At 36.4% G+C, this 17,522-nt stretch overlaps 1 protein-coding gene across 1 annotated transcript; it reads right to left on the reverse strand.

Annotated features, from left to right (window-relative positions):
• Positions 1-444: 444 nt before the first annotated feature.
• LOC127839197 (leucine-rich repeat protein SHOC-2-like) lies at positions 445-14,098 on the reverse strand. The gene is made up of 5 exons (XM_052367468.1): positions 13,887-14,098; positions 5,131-5,415; positions 4,229-4,774; positions 2,905-2,993; positions 445-2,260 (listed from the first exon to the last, which is right to left on the reverse strand). The coding sequence occupies exons 2-5, from the start codon at positions 5,365-5,367 to the stop codon at positions 814-816; spliced, it is 2,319 nt and encodes a 772-aa protein (XP_052223428.1). The 5' UTR covers positions 5,368-5,415; positions 13,887-14,098; the 3' UTR covers positions 445-813.
• Between the last annotated feature and the right edge of the window lie 3,424 nt (positions 14,099-17,522).

Raw genomic sequence — 17,522 nt, forward strand, 5'->3', positions numbered from 1 at the left:
ACAATAATACCTAACAGCTGCACTTGATCTATTTTTAAAACTCACACTGAATCTGATGATCATATAAAAGTCATACCTTAAATTAAATTTACAGCTTGATACTTCCCATTAGAAATGAACGTTACGACAATTAACAACAGACAAAAGCATCTGACGTTCTGCGGTTAATTCATAAATAATACATGCACATTTGTGAGTTTACTTTTTAACTGGTCAATTTTACTAGAAGTACTCCTGTCTTCGTGCTTATACTGATGTCATCTGCCCAATAACAAGGCTATATGGATTAAACAAGCTCATTCCATTATTATAATTCTAGTAGTGCTTACTTCAGCTATTTGACTTAAACATATAAAACAACATTCTTTGTCATTTAAAATCACACAAAAAGAAGAACAATCAATCGAGAACTTCACTTGTAAACATTAAACAAAAAGACAACACAAAACAAAATATAATTTATATGTAATAATATGTACGTGAATAAACATATGAATTTCAGAGAGCAGCTTGAAAACAAAACCTGAAAATATTTCCTACATACTAAACACTAAACATATCTTTTTGCGGTATAAAGTTATATTATTTTGCTAAATTTCAAACAAATTGGTGTACATAAAAAACAAAAACGCCGAAAAAAAGAATTTAAAACCGCGATTTGAAAAAAGCGCACCAAATTTGGTCACCGCGAAATCAAATAAATGTACAGTATTCGACGGTCTACAATACAGTAAAATACAAAAACATAATTATTTGCAGATCGCAAAATATAAGAATACATGAAAACAAATATCGGTTTCGACGAACTTCCGGTTACTCTTCCTTCTTGTCGTCCGACTTGACCGTCTGCGCCTCTCCCGTTTTAAGGCCGTCGGGAGGCGGGTCCCTCTGTTTGTACGCTGACTGCCCCTCCGACGTAATTTTGGCACGCTGTTTTAGCTGCTCCATTTTTCCCGGGAACGTCTTCAGTTTGTTGTCGGACACGTCTAGTTCCTTGAGCGCCGGAAGTTTACAAATGGATTCCGGAAGTGACTCCAGCATGTTATCTTTTAGGTCCAGCACCTCCAGACTGGACATTTTCACGATGTCACTCGGTATCACCGTAATGTCGTTGCTCTGTGCGCGCAACACTTTGATTCGATACAGGTAAGGAAGGTCGGGTGGGACCTCCCTCACGTGGTTTTTAGTTATATTTAGCTCCAACATGGACGCCAGAATATCCCAGCGGTCCATCGGCAGGTGATCGAGCTCGTTGTTGGAAATATCGAGCCAGATCAGTTTGTGGAGTTCGCCGAAATTTTCAGGCAGCTCAACAAGATTATTAAAACTGATGTTCAACCGTTCTAGCTGGTGCAGCTGCGTTAAGCCTTCACAGAATTCATTCAACCTGTTTTGTGAAAGGTCTAAAACGCGAAGGTTCTGCATATTTCGAATACTGTCCGGTATTGAACCCAAATCGTTATCGCTCAAATCTAACTCTTCCAATGCCCGCAGTTTACACAGTTCCTCTGGTATTTCTTTAAATAAGTTATGAGCAAGTTTCAATGTTCTTAGCATTTTCATGTGACAGAAGCTAATTGGCACTTCGTCCAGTTTGAGACTTGAAGCGTCCAGAAACACCATCCGAGACGCGTAGTCCTTCTCTCCTAAAATACTTATAACACTTTTGGAATCCTGCGAGGGCAGATACAAGGGATTAGCCGCGATGCTGATGCAATTAACCGTTTTGGGAATCAGGAATTCCGTAAGTGCGTTTCTCGAAACGTCGAGGGTAAACAGAAACCTTAGAGAGTCCAACGATTTTGGTAAAGCGGAAATCTGGTTTCCCGCAATTTTTAGAATCTCCAGGCTACGCAGGCGTTTCATATCCTGCGGTAACCCTTGGATACGATTGTTGCTGATATCAAGTGCGGTGAGAAGTTGGTCATCTCCTAGCGTGTCCGGAATCTGGCTCAGGCGGTTGTCGGCCGCTAGGAGCGTCTTCAGGGTCTTAATCTTGTTTAGGGTATCCGGAAGTACCTTCAGCTGGTTCCCGGAAACGTTCAAGGACACCAGGGACTTAAGCTGGAAGATTTCGTCAGGCAGTTCCGTAAGCGCGTTATTTGCGAGATTCAGTGACTCGACAGTTTTGATTTTGCTCATGCCCAGTGCTGTGGTAATCTTGTTACCGGAAAGGTCAAGGTCTTTTACGGTCTTGAGCTCGTAGAATTGGTTTGGCACCTTCTCGATTTCGTTGTTACCCACAGACAGGACCTGAAGCCTGGAAACAGACCGTACGATAAAAGTATTTGAAGCTCAGTTCATAAAAGTCGTGCTCTGTGAAAATGGGACTTAATGCGTATGCATAAAGTGCCGTCCAAAATTAGCCTGTTTACTTCGCGCAGGCTTATCACGGACGACACATTCTGCCTTCACGGGATTTTTGCTATGAAGAGGCTTCCTTTAAACAAAAAAACCCCATAAAACCATACAATTTTCGTCTTTGACTGCACAGGCTAATCTAGGTCACTTTACTGACATGCACTAATCCCGTTTTCCGAGAGCGTGACCCATATGTATGTTGTGAACATTCTAAGTAGAAACAAACAACCACATTAATTGCATCATCATACTTTAAATTAATTACATCAGCATCATTCATTATATATTAGTACATTGGGTAGTACAAAATGAAGCATATAAACCACGCGGCCGTAGTCCTTCAATCCCGTATAATTTCTATTCGTTACTAACTATTGACAGTCATATAAAACTTAAAAGCATGTACATCTGGTGTCAAATTTTAAAAACCAAACAGGATTTAATTTATATGTACACTTTTCATACAGCACATGCATGTAAATTTAAAAAAATCGAAGAACTAAAATGAGTTCCACAACCACATAACGAGCAAACGATTCTTACCGCATAAGCTTGTGTATGTCCTCCGGAAGACTTTTGATTTTATTGTGACTTGCATGCAGGTAGGTGAGGGCATATTCCAGCGTCGTTACCTAGGCGACAAGAACACAACAGTTAATGGCGTTACAGCTGTGAGACCGTAATTTCCGACAAATCGTGGGCGATACATTTGTAACGCCACACCGATAGTCATTACAGCAAACCGTACTTAACCCTTTACCACTTAAATACGTATTTTCACGCATTTGTAGTCCCTTAAAAAAGGTATATTTAAATCAAGACCTTTCTTATAAGAGTCAAGTTTTGAAGTCTTCATCTCCAAAACTTACATACTGATGAGCAGCAAACAGCATAAAACATTAACAGACTGCGAGTTACGCACAAGCTGTTCTGGTTTTATGCTGTTTGCACATAGCAATTTTTACTTTGCTTCAAAGTGGGAAAGGGTATACATTTTTTGTTGACCATGTTGCTTGAGATGACATGCCTACATGACTCGATTCTTTAGTATAATGTAAGCGGAAGCCGCGTTCGGTCCCTGCGCTCCCCCACTTTAGTCTCCTTCATGCTGAGTAATTCTCTCAATACACACTTCATAAACTAATACTTAATGTATCTGCGTAAAGTGTCGTCCAAGATTTGCCTTTTCTTTTAAGGTATTTTTTGTTTAAAGAAAGTTTCTACATAGCGAAAATCAACGAAAGTATCGCGCCTGATTAGCCCATGCTGACTTCACATACTAATCTTTGGCGACACTTTACAGACATGCAGTAAACCCGTTTTCAAAAGGCTAAGATATTAAATTATTTTATTTTTTTGGCTTCTACATTGTTTCAAGTTATTCCATTCTTTGCTTTCTAAAGACAGTAACGTAGCAAAATGATAACTTTGCCATGGGCATGGTTGGTTTTCGTATATTTCCTAATTTACGCAAATTATTTTCAACGACTTGAATATTTAATTTAATTAAATTAATACCAACAAGTATAAATAAAAGTCGCCTATTTTTCTATAGGCGAATTGAATATCATGATCACTGTATTCCTACTCATGGCCCACAAACAAACATTCCAGAACCTAAGCACATCATAAATAGTAAAATATACAATGTAGTTCTGATTTTAGCTGAATACGTGTTTGAGGTTATGTTAGAAACTTTACCGGCAAAAAACTTACTTATTGCCGGTCAGATGCTAAGATAATAAATCGATGGAACTAAAGCCCCTGTAACTCTTACGCATCGAAAATCCAATATCGTTGTGTACTGGTTGATAAAAAACGACAACATTAAATTAATTTCTTACATATACTGCAGTTTATACCGTACCTCATCGGGCAGCGACGCTATGCTATTGTGCGACACATTCAGGTAATGCAGGTACTTCAGCAGACCCAACTCCCTTGGCAAGTCCTCAAGTTCATTGTGCGAAAGGTCAAGCCAGGTCAAGGTCACTACATTATTTATATTGTCCGGAATGTGCGCGATCTGATTATGCGACACATCTAAAACCCGAAGCGCCGAATTCTTGATACTTGCGTCGGGCAATTCACCCAGACGGTTATTATGCAGTACCAGCTTGGCCTTCAGCTCGTAAATGTTCTTTTTTACGGATCGTATCACGTTGTGTGAAACGTCGACCAACTCCAGCGTCGTCGACTTGTTAATAGTCTTTGGCAGAGCTTTGATTTTATTGTTCGACAGGTGAAGGTACTTCAGCGTGGGCGCCTTGTTGATGGAGCCCGGTATACTCTTGATGCTGTTGTTCTCCGCGTTGAGGGTCACTAGCTTCTTCATCTTGAATATGGTCGCCGGAAGTGCGGACAATGCGTTGTTCTGGAGGGTGATCGTCTCAAGAACTTCTAGGTCCGACACCTGAAGTATTTTTGTGTTTGCATCATATTTTACAGTGTGTATTTCTTGGATTGGGGAAAAGCGCGATACACCATGAAATATGGGAAAAATAAAACATTAGCTACATGATTATATACAACGGTATACTAATTAATTATAAATTAATGTTTAACTTGATTTTCAAATTTATATTATTATAAATTGCTACGGAAATAAATTGCTCTATAATGAGATGAATAAACAAATTATTGAATTTATTGGAAAAGTTCGGCCTCTTTGGGGTACATTTTGGTAAGATTTTTGGGAAATAAGTTAGTTTTTGCCATTGGGAAACCGCCTCAAAGGGGCTGTAATTTGGGGAAGAAATTATCACTAACCTGCTTGGGAAGCTTCTTAAGGCGGTTGCTCTCGGCGCGCAGCTCAATGGCGTTCTGCTGGATCTCCTCGTTCTGCCAGATCTCAAGCGGCAGCGTCTTCATGCTGGCCGTGGAGAAGTTGATGATGACCGCCTTGCCCTGCCGGATCATGAAACGGCGGAGGGGCGCCGCCAGGGCGCTGATCTTGCTTCCCGGCCCCATGGCGGGGATTATCTCTTCCTCCTTCTTCTTACTCATTGTGATCCCCGGGGGATCGCCAAACACGGGACTCGGGTCGGCCTACAGCTGAAAAGACAAGTCACTTTTTCAAACCTATTTATTAACCTCGATTGCATCAAAGACTACGGATTATTTAAACACAATCGGGTCCGTTTTCTGGATAGAACCAGTACATGATGTATTTTGGAGAATTCTAAAGAACGCACACACAGTGGGCAAGGAATACGTTACCTCCCGACCTGATCGCTAGGCGGAAGCAATATCCACTACGCCACTGTGACTACAGTTCAGTTTTCACTTGCATGCGTACACGTAGTTATATCAGCCTATGTTTTCTTAAATAAATATTGTGATCAGTTGAGTTATGATTTTACCGTTTTCAGCAGGATATGTTTGAAATCCATTTGAAAACAGTAAAGAAATCCGCCTACGCACAGCTTATGAATTTTTGGGATGACTTTTCTATCAAAGCGACAATGGAAAAAAATAAAATAAGCAATATCGGTCCTATATTGAAAGGTCGCAGTATTCATAGCGCCAATAGACATAGCTATGCCTATGCAATGTTACATAGTGTCAAATGTAACCTATGAAATATACCACTGTAATTAAACCTTATAACATTCCTCTCAAATATTTACACCATACCTGGTAATCACATGCCAATTATTTAATATTGTCGCGATTTCAATGGAGATTATTTCACGGTATACCAGGGCATCAAAGTAAAAAAAAATGCTTCACATTGATCAGAACACTGGAACAATATACAACCCGATGGAGCTTGTGAGCGTTGCTCACAATTGGCAATGTGAAATAGCGTGCGGTTAAATGAGTCGTGTTCTGAGAAAACTGGGCATAATGCATGTGCGTAACGTGTCGTCCCATATTAGCCTGTGCCGTATGCACATGAATTATGCCCAGTTTTCTCAGAATGCGACTCAAATATTCGGAAAAAAAGTAGGTCCTTTGAAGTAAAGGAGTCTTCGAGTCATTTGACAATTTTCAAATACCATACGTGCGCGGAATTGAATACAATATTTATGTGACTAAATCTTGTCGCTAAATTATACTGGTCATGTATTAATTATACAATGGACGCGAATATGCGCTTTAAATAATTCTTTTAATGCAACACATGTCGGTTAATTTCACGACCACGATAGAAAGGTCTATATAGCGAAACTGTTCAACTGTAGAGTTTACTTTGGTTTTGGGGTCATAAGTTGGGCAATAAGAACTTGCAAGAATTGTTGCTACACGAAGCCAATACAGGAAGTCAGTAATTTAGATGGCGTTTGGTCGACCAACTGAATTACATAGTATTTTAACCCATTTATGCCTAGCGTCTAGACAAAAGGCCTTTGCAAACAGCGTAGACCCAGATGAGACGCCGCATCATTCGGTCTGCTCTGTTTGCTTAAAGGAATTTCTGTAAGAAATATTCTAAATATAGAAATAAATATATAAGACATCCCTACTTTTGGAAATAAATTCATCCAATTTAGAATGATAGAAGAGTCCACTAGGCATAGTGGGTTAAATTTGTATGCTGGGAATCAACAACAAAACAACGTACACAACAGCGGTCAATTGATTCAAACATTAAAGGGACTTTCCAACAGATTAAAGCGTCGTTCGACGCAAATCGACATTTTGGGAAACTACGAGGATTGCTTAAATAGCTAAAAACAAGAAATATCTTTAAAAAAGATATACGGCGTAAATAGTTTAATGAATGAGATCAAGTATAGCGAATGTCTTTTTCTGTGCAGTTCTTAGCTGCATCACACGCAGTACGGGATGTTACGGGGAGTTTTCGCGGCTTATTTTACATTAAAACATATTGCTGGTCATAAACCTATAGATACAAAACAGAAAACCAAAAGAAGAATGGAAGTGAAATTTAAACATATGAGTCAACCGGCCACACGAGAAGTATCCGTATTTATAGGCGCGTTCTTCGAACAAACCTGTTTTAGTGGTTTGTCGGGCATTGCTATTTGATTCGATTATTAACAGTATCAATTATCATCGTGCTAATGCTTAACGTGATATTATGGGCATTTTGCACTGTTGAATTGAGCTGAAAAGAATTAACAGGTCAAAATAGTTAGTTAAAATGTGGTTACTGATTAATTATCTGCAACTCACCTTGCTACCAGTTGTTTATAAAAATATATTTTATATTTGATATTCTTACGTGACCCACCCAGTCCTGTAAGCTGAAATGATCCGTAAAACAATTTCGTGTCTTTGTGTCGTATGAACAAATCTGCACTAAAACTTAATTTAGGTTCAACTCGTAAACGCATGATCAGTTGTCAAACGAAAGTACGGTTGATATTCAAATGCATTATTTTTCTCTTTCTGGTATATTGTTTTAGTATGATGATGCTGCATTAATTAATATAAGTGTATATGAAGTAGAAACATAAAAAATAATCAACGGTTGCGATAGACACCTATAAACTGTTACATGCTCATAATATCACTTTAGTATATTAGGCAATATGGACGAATAATTATTGTTAAATTTATCAACAATAATATTTATCATTGTATTGTTGAAAACACATTAAGAATCTATTATTTACATACCATAATTATATTGCTGAATATCTTCATTTAACATATTTCTGGTCTAAAGAAAATTCCAGGTCACCTAGTTCACGGATAGCGTCTTTATTATATAACGATTATTTTACTGGCCGCCAACTCCGGTGATGACCTGTATATAAACTCTGAATGTCCGCGAATTGACCCGATATACCTCGCGGGTTGAAATGCAATGCTTTAAAGTGAGGCGTCGCTTCCATTGCTCTTTATACTTTTACATGTTAACATGTTGACAGGAATAAGGAAGTAAGTACTAAATATGAGAACATAGCCTTTTAAGTATAAACGCTCTTGCGCTGGTAATACTCTGAAAATAAAAGGTGTACGCACAAACTGTATTGATGTCGAGAATTGAGTGTAAAACTGTTCTATCTATTAAGCCTTTTCATTCGAGATAAAATTGTTTCATACAGTAAAACAGTGTTACAAAGACGCGGATATGTTTCCAATGTTCTGGTGGTATACTCAAATCAGCCAATGGAATAAATGAAGTGTATTCATTCGTACCTAGCCGCGGGAAATTTTATTGGAATTTTATTGGACACTTACAAAGGTCAGGCTAAGGTGAAAAGCTGGCTTATTCAGCTTACGCCGAAAAAAAAACACCCCGCATTTGACTTGAGCGTGGATGGTCGAGTGGTAAAGTCGGGAGACGTTTAACTCCAAGCTTGCATGACTCTAGGGGTCAGTGGTTCAAGCCCTGTGGAGGTTAACGTTTGTCTTCTTTTTTTAAATTGTATTCTTATTTTTTACTGGAGATTTTTAGTTCAAATGTTTAAATTTATCAAAATAAAGCATTTAAAGCAGTTAATGACAAGCTTTAATACATGCCAAAATATGTTGGACGGCCCCTTTAACTTTTCATCTGCATGAATAATATTAAATGTGTCATACCTATATGACAACATTCTCGTTTGTCAGTTTCATATCTGTAGTTTATACACCGTTAATGATAAGTGTGTGAACACCTTTTTGATTCGACATTCAATTATACGTGATTTATAATACACATTTTGAAATTATTTCGATGATCATGAGTCCGTTTTATGACACTACGCTGTATGTAAGAACGTATGAGAATTTATAGCAGCACATGCCGGTATATTAAATACAGACGGTCGATTGTATTAGCTACACAACAAGCACGCTTCCAACAATCAATTGTCGGATGACATAGGCAGCTAATTAACAGCGATTAAAGTATACGTGAGACATTAATGCTTTACTAAATAAACATATTAAAATACAAGCACACCGAGAACTTTATAGTTTATTCATGGATTATTTGCGACGTCAAATACCATTATAACTATTGTAGTTATAACGATAATCTTCATTTCCACGACTTAGAATGTATATATCTAGTCTTCGCCGTCAAATGGAATGAAATTGCGATTTCCTGTAAAGTCTTTTAGTTAAAAACTTTATTTAAACAAATAAATGAAACAAATTTTACCAAACCGACCGCACGTGTTACACTAGATTAACACAACAATTGATAATATCGTAATCATATTGTACCCGTAATCGGTTTTACGACCTGTAGAATATATACCGGTTGGTTTTAATTCGAAAAGCAAACTCGTCCAGTTTATAAGTTAGTTCTGTCTAAACAGTCTGACTATTAGGGAATTACCGGTTAAAAAAGACGAATGCGTTTCAGTGTTTCATAACTAATGAGTTTTCATATATTTTTCGAAATGTGAAGGGGTGATAAACATCGAAGTTCATTACCAAATGATCACAATCATGTGAGAAAACTATGTTGGGGATCTAAAAGCAAATCTTATTGCTATACATAGGTAAATGGTGGTCGGAAGTAGTTGTTATGAATATATTACTTATTTATTTATTATGTGATTTTTACCAACTATATAACTCGTTATGTAACTATATACCTGCACGAAATAGTGTTGTTTAGTCTCGCTCCCCATCTACAGAAACTTAACTGAAACATGTAATCAACATTTAAAAACGGCCTTTTCAACTTGTCCATTTGAATACCACAACATTTCAACATGCAGATCCTTAAAGGCCATATGCATGTCTTTGTTTAAACACGGTTAGACATTCCATGAATTTGTTAATACTTCAGACAAACATTTCAGGCACCGTCGCCTTCCCTAAAAAAATAATGAATTAAATATATTTCAGACATTGCCATATTGTAAGATTTGTCTATCGGTTTTTGAAGAGGTATCAGTAAATATGGTTACATAAATAACGGAAATTCCTTTGATACAGTTGGATAAGAAACGTTTTAAATACGTCTACGCATAACAAGAGCAAAATATCAAAAAATACTATATTTCAATCGGTCAAAAGATTGGATATTAAATTACCTAAATGGCATTTAATTGCATGTTTTCCAAAACAATCCATTATAATTATGCCAATTTCTGTATACAGACAGTAAAACAAATTGTGTCATCTATACCACTGCAATTCAAACGGTTTCATCCCATTGATCAATCAGTCTGTTTCGACTTGCATAACAAATACTAATCCTGCCGAAATTCGGGATTAAATTGCGCAACAAACCACTTTAATTGTGATCGTTGACAAACGCTTCTGAAAAGCAGGATAGTCCTTTTCTATCCAAAGATAAAAGGTAAAAAAGAATTATTTAAGATTCAATAGTACAAAGTGTTTGTTTTCTTTTTGTTTTGATGCGTTGCGAATAAAATTGCAACCTTCTGTTAATAAGTTCTTTATTTTCAACAATGAAGTATGCGAAATAGATGCACCATTTTGTACTGCACTTTGATGCCAACTCAAGTTTTAAACACCATAATGCGAATCGTGATATGGTGTTGATAACCCAAGTGTGCTACCTTAGAAACGCCACCATAACGATAAGCGTCTATCACTGCGAATGTCATCACCATTTTCCGCTCCGTAGTAAACAAAACCTACATCGCCATTTACTCTTAAATGCGGGAATGTACATGTATTAAACCAATTCAAATCAATTATTGCATTTATATTCGGAAATTAATTTTGTTACAACGTCCCTGAGAAATTCTCGCGACGATATTCAACTATTATACTGATTTTCAACTTGCATTCCCCAGAGAGTTCAATTTAAACAATCAGGGGTGCAAATCTCACGCACATTGGTTTCAAAATTGATTTGAAAGTGCAACTGACGGTGTGTACCCGAGTTGTTGAAACGTCACCAAGCTTAAATGTCGTATGCAATTAGAACATGCTTGAATATATACAGCTGACAGATAAAGTTACAGGCATGTGCAGTTATGTGCCTCAGGTTGCTTTAATTTAGTTGATTATGAAGTAACTTGCATCATTCTTGCATGCGATGTATGGGTCTGAAAACTTTAGTCGAGAAAGTCGCCTTCTTATTCCTCAAGCATTGGTACTCGGTACTAGAAATTATGCATCGCGCTGTCTTTGGTAGGGACACCTTTTGTTTTTCAAATACAAGTACAACGGTGATGATGAAAATGAGGACAAAGGCGATGGCGATTATGATGATGACCCGTTGATGAAATAACTACGATATTGTGATTATTATGGCGGTAGTGGTGGTAGTGATGATAGTGGTGTAGGTAATGACGACTATAATGATAATGATGATGATCGTGTTGGTGGTAATGATGGTAATACATTAATGATGTTTACTTTTGAACCATAAGGCATTTCAAAATAAAATTGTTGACGAAAAGCGATCGTTTTTTGGTTGTGAACACCAAAGTTTGGCTGACACTAAAGTGAGGTACTTGAGCGCAATTTTATTGTATCAATGGAAATCTATGTTTATAGACATTACATCATAACATGAATTTTTCCTCAATTGATTTAAATCATATACGCACGTGTTATATATGTTAAATCGGCTCATCAATAATATAATTAACGTACTAAAACGATTTATTCATAAAGATTATGGTCCTTAATATGTCGGCCGGGATTATGGCAGTAATCGTTGACCTCTATTCCTCGTATTGGGAGGGACTCGCATGATATATCTTTTAAGTTTGCGAATCAATGTTTTTACTTGACGTTTATAAAACTTATAAACTCAGAGTAGTTGAAAGTTAACTGATACGAATATTACAACTACTTGTTAAAGGTTGTTAATTAAATTCTAAAAAAAAACATGTGGACTCCCGTTAAATAGCGTGTTAAACTCGTGTATAAGAAACTGTAGGGGGCATCATATGCAAACATTCCCCTGCTTTTGACCCGAGCAGAATATCAGCTTGTTTCCTTGTTCGTAGTATCGATGCGAAACAGATAACGACTTTAAAGCCATTATATTTCATAACACGATCAATTCAGGTTCGGTGTATACGTTGAGCAATCATTTGATGGTATTTAAAAGCTCATTTGTATTCCCCGTGTTTGTTTGGTGTATTGTCCATATTTGGGGTCGTAGTTCTCGCTTAATAATGAGATTAATTAAAAACAGATATGAATGCACCCAATAACGTTGTATTATCAAACGTTTGATCTGTATGGGGAATTTAGTATGTTTAACAATCTTAATTGTTTGTAATGTTCGTAAGTGACTTACCGGTAAGAGTCATTTTAATGATCGAAGTGTACATGTAATTAAATACTTCGTTGAAATGACTGTGAGACCGTTTTAAGGCATCGCGTTGTATGGTTTCATGTATCATTTAATACCAAGGAAATTAAACTTCAGCTGCATCAGCAGGAGAGAACATTTATAACAAAACGTGGTCCTTTTATCGCAAGGAAGCGATTGCTAAAAAGTGTGAGACAGAACCTATTACCCAATAAAAAGTTACATTATTGTGGCATTTTAATCAGATGACAGCAACTATATATGCTGACTTTACTGGTTCAAATTCCCTTTCAACATTCTTTAACACAGTTTGAACAACTAATTAGGATGCATAAACATTAAAGGTGGTGTACCGACATTATGTCCATCTACAGTATTTTGTTATTTTAAACCAGCAAATGAACTATATTTCGTCAGTTTATGTTAATATTTATGTTTTATATATTTTGTTCTCGAACAAATTTTCACATCTATAAATCAAAGCATTATTATCGGAGACTGAATAGGTCGGGGTGGATTCAACAATTGTGCCCTGTCTGACTATAAGTTTGCACCATGGGGAAGGTCTAGGGAAGAGGGCATATTGTCGAGTGGTGGAGGCATTATCATAAAATCTGACTTAGTACATCTCTTATGTGACCACATCCTTCCCTTGTTATGAGACATTAACATAAAATCTGACTTAGTACATCTCTTATGTGACCACATCCTTCCCCTAACTGGCTGTTGATAGATACTTTTAAAATCAACAATACGGACAATCAAAGTTTAAAACTAAACTTGGGTTATCTGGTGCAATGTATTCTTATAAATCAAAGCTTTTTACTACAGCACTTAAGTAATTACCTCTCTGGGACAAGCAGGGCCATTTTGGAAAACTGATTTCGACACACCTGATTGTGTAATGGATGAAAGCTGATATCTCATTGTTATGCAGCAACCGAGATTATATTCTGATCATGACATTTACATTAGATAGATTATTTTTTTAATAAGCCTATGTCATTCTTTCCAGATTTTTCTCACAATAATTTGTCTATATCTCTAAGCGTGTACACGTCAAAATAACGTATATTTTCATCTACTGAGTCGGTACACTGTAAAGACTTACATTCGTTGTTTTGTGTCCTCAATGTTTACGTTTTATTTTAGCAAAGACAAAGATCTTAATCGTAGGCACGATTTTGTTATAAAATACTGATATATGTCTTCTTTAAGTTTGTTTTGCCCAAAAGGAATTTCGAAAGCACATGAAACAAAATAAAACTTTCTTGACAGATAAATACCTCACCGTCACAACAATTAAAATCGCGTAGGCTCAGTAAAAAATGGAAGTTAAACAACTTTAAGAACTTAACCAACTTACCTATACAGTAAATTATGCACAGTCAAATATATTTAATATTTCTAGTTGATATCGCTCTCCAGAAATGCATCCGTAATTTATCCGTGAAAAACTGTCACATCCATTGTAGTAAATAAATGTAAACCGTCAACATTTCATGCTCGACATACATTAACTTTTAGTATGATATTATTAACTTCAATAGCGACCTTAACGACAGGGGAGGTAACCTGCTTTCTACTAGAATTTGAAGAGGTCCGTCTCAAATCGGGAACCATCTGTTATTTGTACGGTTGGCATGGTACCCTGCGTTTATCACAACCATAATTTTCCGATTATATAATGTTTGTAAAACTACATTTAATTCTGTAAGTGACACAGTTTGAAAAAATGACGATTATCAGAAAAATTGTCATACATTAAAAATATATGCATGATGTTTAAAAAGCGAAATTACACCACTGAGTAAGAAAACTTTTTAAATTACTGGTTAATCAATGGGTAATCATCATGAATATGAAATCAGTTAAATTATAAATCGTTTGTAACGCTTTTCCTCGATTATTTGGAAAATACATGTATTAGAAAAAAATTGTTGAAATTCGCATATAAATATTATAGCGTGCTTTTAGCACAGGTGGCGCAACTGCGTTTTCTTCCAGTGCTCACGGGTTCAAATCCAAGAGAAGACATTATTAAACTCTGTTCCTTGCTAGATCTAGATCTATTAGCTCTGTTATTAGGAAAAACTACTCAAAACAGTATCGATTTTAGGTAACATATTTAATAAGTGTTTAAAAAACTGCCAATGGTTATATACAATCTTATATAGAGCTTTAAGCTATATAGGGTGAACATTCATGTTAATTGTTATTGTAAAAATGAGCCACGTAGAGTGGCTCCGCTTTTATGGTATTTTTAGTTTCAAGGAAGTCCCTGCTTACCGACAATCAAATTTAGGCGGAAAGTGTCGTCCCTGATTAGCCTGTGCGGACTGCACAGGCTAATCTGGAATGACACTTTACGCACATGCAATAAGCCCAGTTTTCTCAGATCACGACTCAAATGATTTCTTGAGGTCTGTTTGACAGAGTTAGTCCACGTTCAAAGCCTATTTAAGAATTAGCATGGGCGCTACATCTAATAATAATTTGTTTTACTGACATAGTGCTAAACTTGTTTAAGATTTGTGACATTATTAAGAAAGCTCAGGATACTTGGCGCCCAGCAGATTAACTGCATGTAAGTACCATGTGAGGAGTTAGGTTGATCAAACACAGGTCTACAATTAATAGTAATATCCAACCATATTCGTTGAGTGGGTCTCTTCTATAATTAGTCAGCAGGCACATTTAAAAAATTTTAATACATAATACATATTGCGTAATTGTGCAATATTCATGAAATTTTAATTGTATTTCCGAATTCTTTATTTTCTAGTTTTCTCGATATGCCTATATAGTCACGTAGCTGTTATAACTGTGTACAAGATTAAAACACTCTTTATTTGACTGTCACATTTCATTTCACTATAATTATATGATGATTCCTGTGTTGATATAACACGTTAGTCTCCTATAACTCGATACTTTCGAGTGGAAGCATTTTATTCGGCGTAAGCTGCATAAGCCAGCTTTTCACCCTGACTTGACCTTTGTAAGTGTCCAATAAAATTCAAATAAAATTTCCCGCGGCTAGGTACGAATGAATACACTTCATTTATTCCATTGGCTGATTTGAGTATACCACCAGAACATTGGAAACATATCCGCGTCTTTGTACCACTGTTTTACTGTTTGAAACAATTTTATCTCTAATGAAAAGGCTTAATAGATAGAACAGTTTTACACTCAATTCTCGACATCAATACAGTTTGTGCGTACACCTTTTATTTTCAGAGTATTACCAGCGCAAAGGCGTTTATACTTAAAAGGCTGTGTTATCATATTTAGTACTTACTTCCATATTCCTGTCAACATGTTAACATGTAAAAGTATAAAGAGCAGTGGAAGCGAGGCCTCACTTTAAAGAATTGCATTTCAACCCGCGAGGTTTCGGGTCAAGTCGCGGACATTCAGAGTTTATATACAGGTCATCACCGGAGTTCGCGGTCAGTAAAATAATCGTTATATAATAAAGACGCTATCCGTGAACTAGGTTACCTGGAATTTTCTTTAGACCAGAAATATGTTAAAAGAAGATATTCAGCAATATAATTATGGTATGTCAATAATAGATTCTTAATGTGTTTTCAACAATACAATGATAAATATTATTTTTAATAAATTTAACAATAATTATTCCACCATATTGCCTAATGTACTCAAGTGATATTATGAGCATGTAACAGTTTGTAGGTGTCTATCGCAACCGTTGATTATTTTTGATGTTTCTACTTCATATACACTTATAGTAATTAATGCAGCATCAACATACTAAAACAATATACCAGAAAGAGAAAAATAATGCATTTGAATATTAACCGTACTTTCGTTTGACAACTGATCATGCGTTTACGAGTTGAACCTAAATTTAGTTTTAGTGCAGATTAGTTCATACGACACAAAGACACAATATTGTTTTACGGATCATTTCGGCTTACAGGACTGGGTGGGTCACGTAAGAATATCGAATATAAAATATATTTTTATAAACAACTGGTAGCAAGGTGAGTTGCAGATAATTGATCAGTAACCACATTTTAACTAACTATTTTGACCTGTTAATTCTTTTCAGCTCAATTCAACAGTGCAAAATGCCCATAATATCACTTTAAGCATGAGCACGATGATTCTCGATACTGTTAATAATCGAATCAAATAGCAATGCCCGACAGACCACTAAAACAGGTTTGTTCTCGTGTGGCCGGTTGACTCATATGTTTAAATTTCACTTCCATTCTTCTTTTGGTTTTCTGTTTTGTATCTATAGGTTTATGACCAGCAATATGTTATAATGTAAAATAAGCCGCGAAAACTCCCCGTAACATCCCGTACTGCGTGTGATGCAGCTAAGAACTGCACAGAAAAAGACATTCGCTATCCTTGATCTCATTCATTAAACTATTTACGCCGTATATCTTTTTTAAAGATATTTCTTGTTATTATTATGCTCATGTTTTATTGTATGTTGTGATTATATATACATGTATGCTACAAGGTAAGTTTGTGGATGTTTGAGAAATTCACCCAGCCGTTAAAGAAAAGTCCGCTGGATTTTGGGATTAACGTACTGTATAGACCGACGGTCGGAGAAGCAGCTGCTTATCAATTACTTCACAAATTGTAGGTATATACTAAAACATTTCGTGGATTTTGCGCTTGTTTCAAGAGTTTTCATTTGGTGTATATAGTCTTTGATTATTTTTTGTGTGTGTTTGATATCAGTTTTAAACAGTTCATTCATTCAGGCGGTATGTTTACCGACTCACTCTTTATTTGGGCAAGCTGGTACTGAGGTTACATACTTACGTCAGTAAACGTGTCTTAATTGCATATGATTTCTGTATCGTCAACCCTCATCCCCCTCCCCCATCGGCCAAACCGGTCAAGGGAATGATGATGCTTAATCGCATCAACGATAGTGGAGAATGGCCGTAGAAAGGATTTCATGACTCATCTTCCACACAAGTTATGTGCACATGGCGACCGACGAATC

The sequence above is a fragment of the Dreissena polymorpha genome, chromosome 7, assembly GCF_020536995.1.
Source record: "Dreissena polymorpha isolate Duluth1 chromosome 7, UMN_Dpol_1.0, whole genome shotgun sequence".
NCBI classification, from domain to species: Eukaryota; Metazoa; Mollusca; class Bivalvia; order Myida; family Dreissenidae; genus Dreissena; species Dreissena polymorpha.

Coding starts and splice junctions, on each gene's coding strand:
- LOC127839197 (XM_052367468.1), bottom strand. CDS start 5,367: ATGAGTAAGAAGAAGGAGGAAGAGATAATCCCCGCCATGGGGCCGGGA. Junction 4,775..5,130: donor TTAAGAAGCTTCCCAAGCAG/GTTAGTGATAAT, acceptor AAAATACTTCAG/GTGTCGGACCTAGAAGTTCT. Junction 2,261..2,904: donor GACATACACAAGCTTATGCG/GTAAGAATCGTT, acceptor GTCTGTTTCCAG/GCTTCAGGTCCTGTCTGTGG.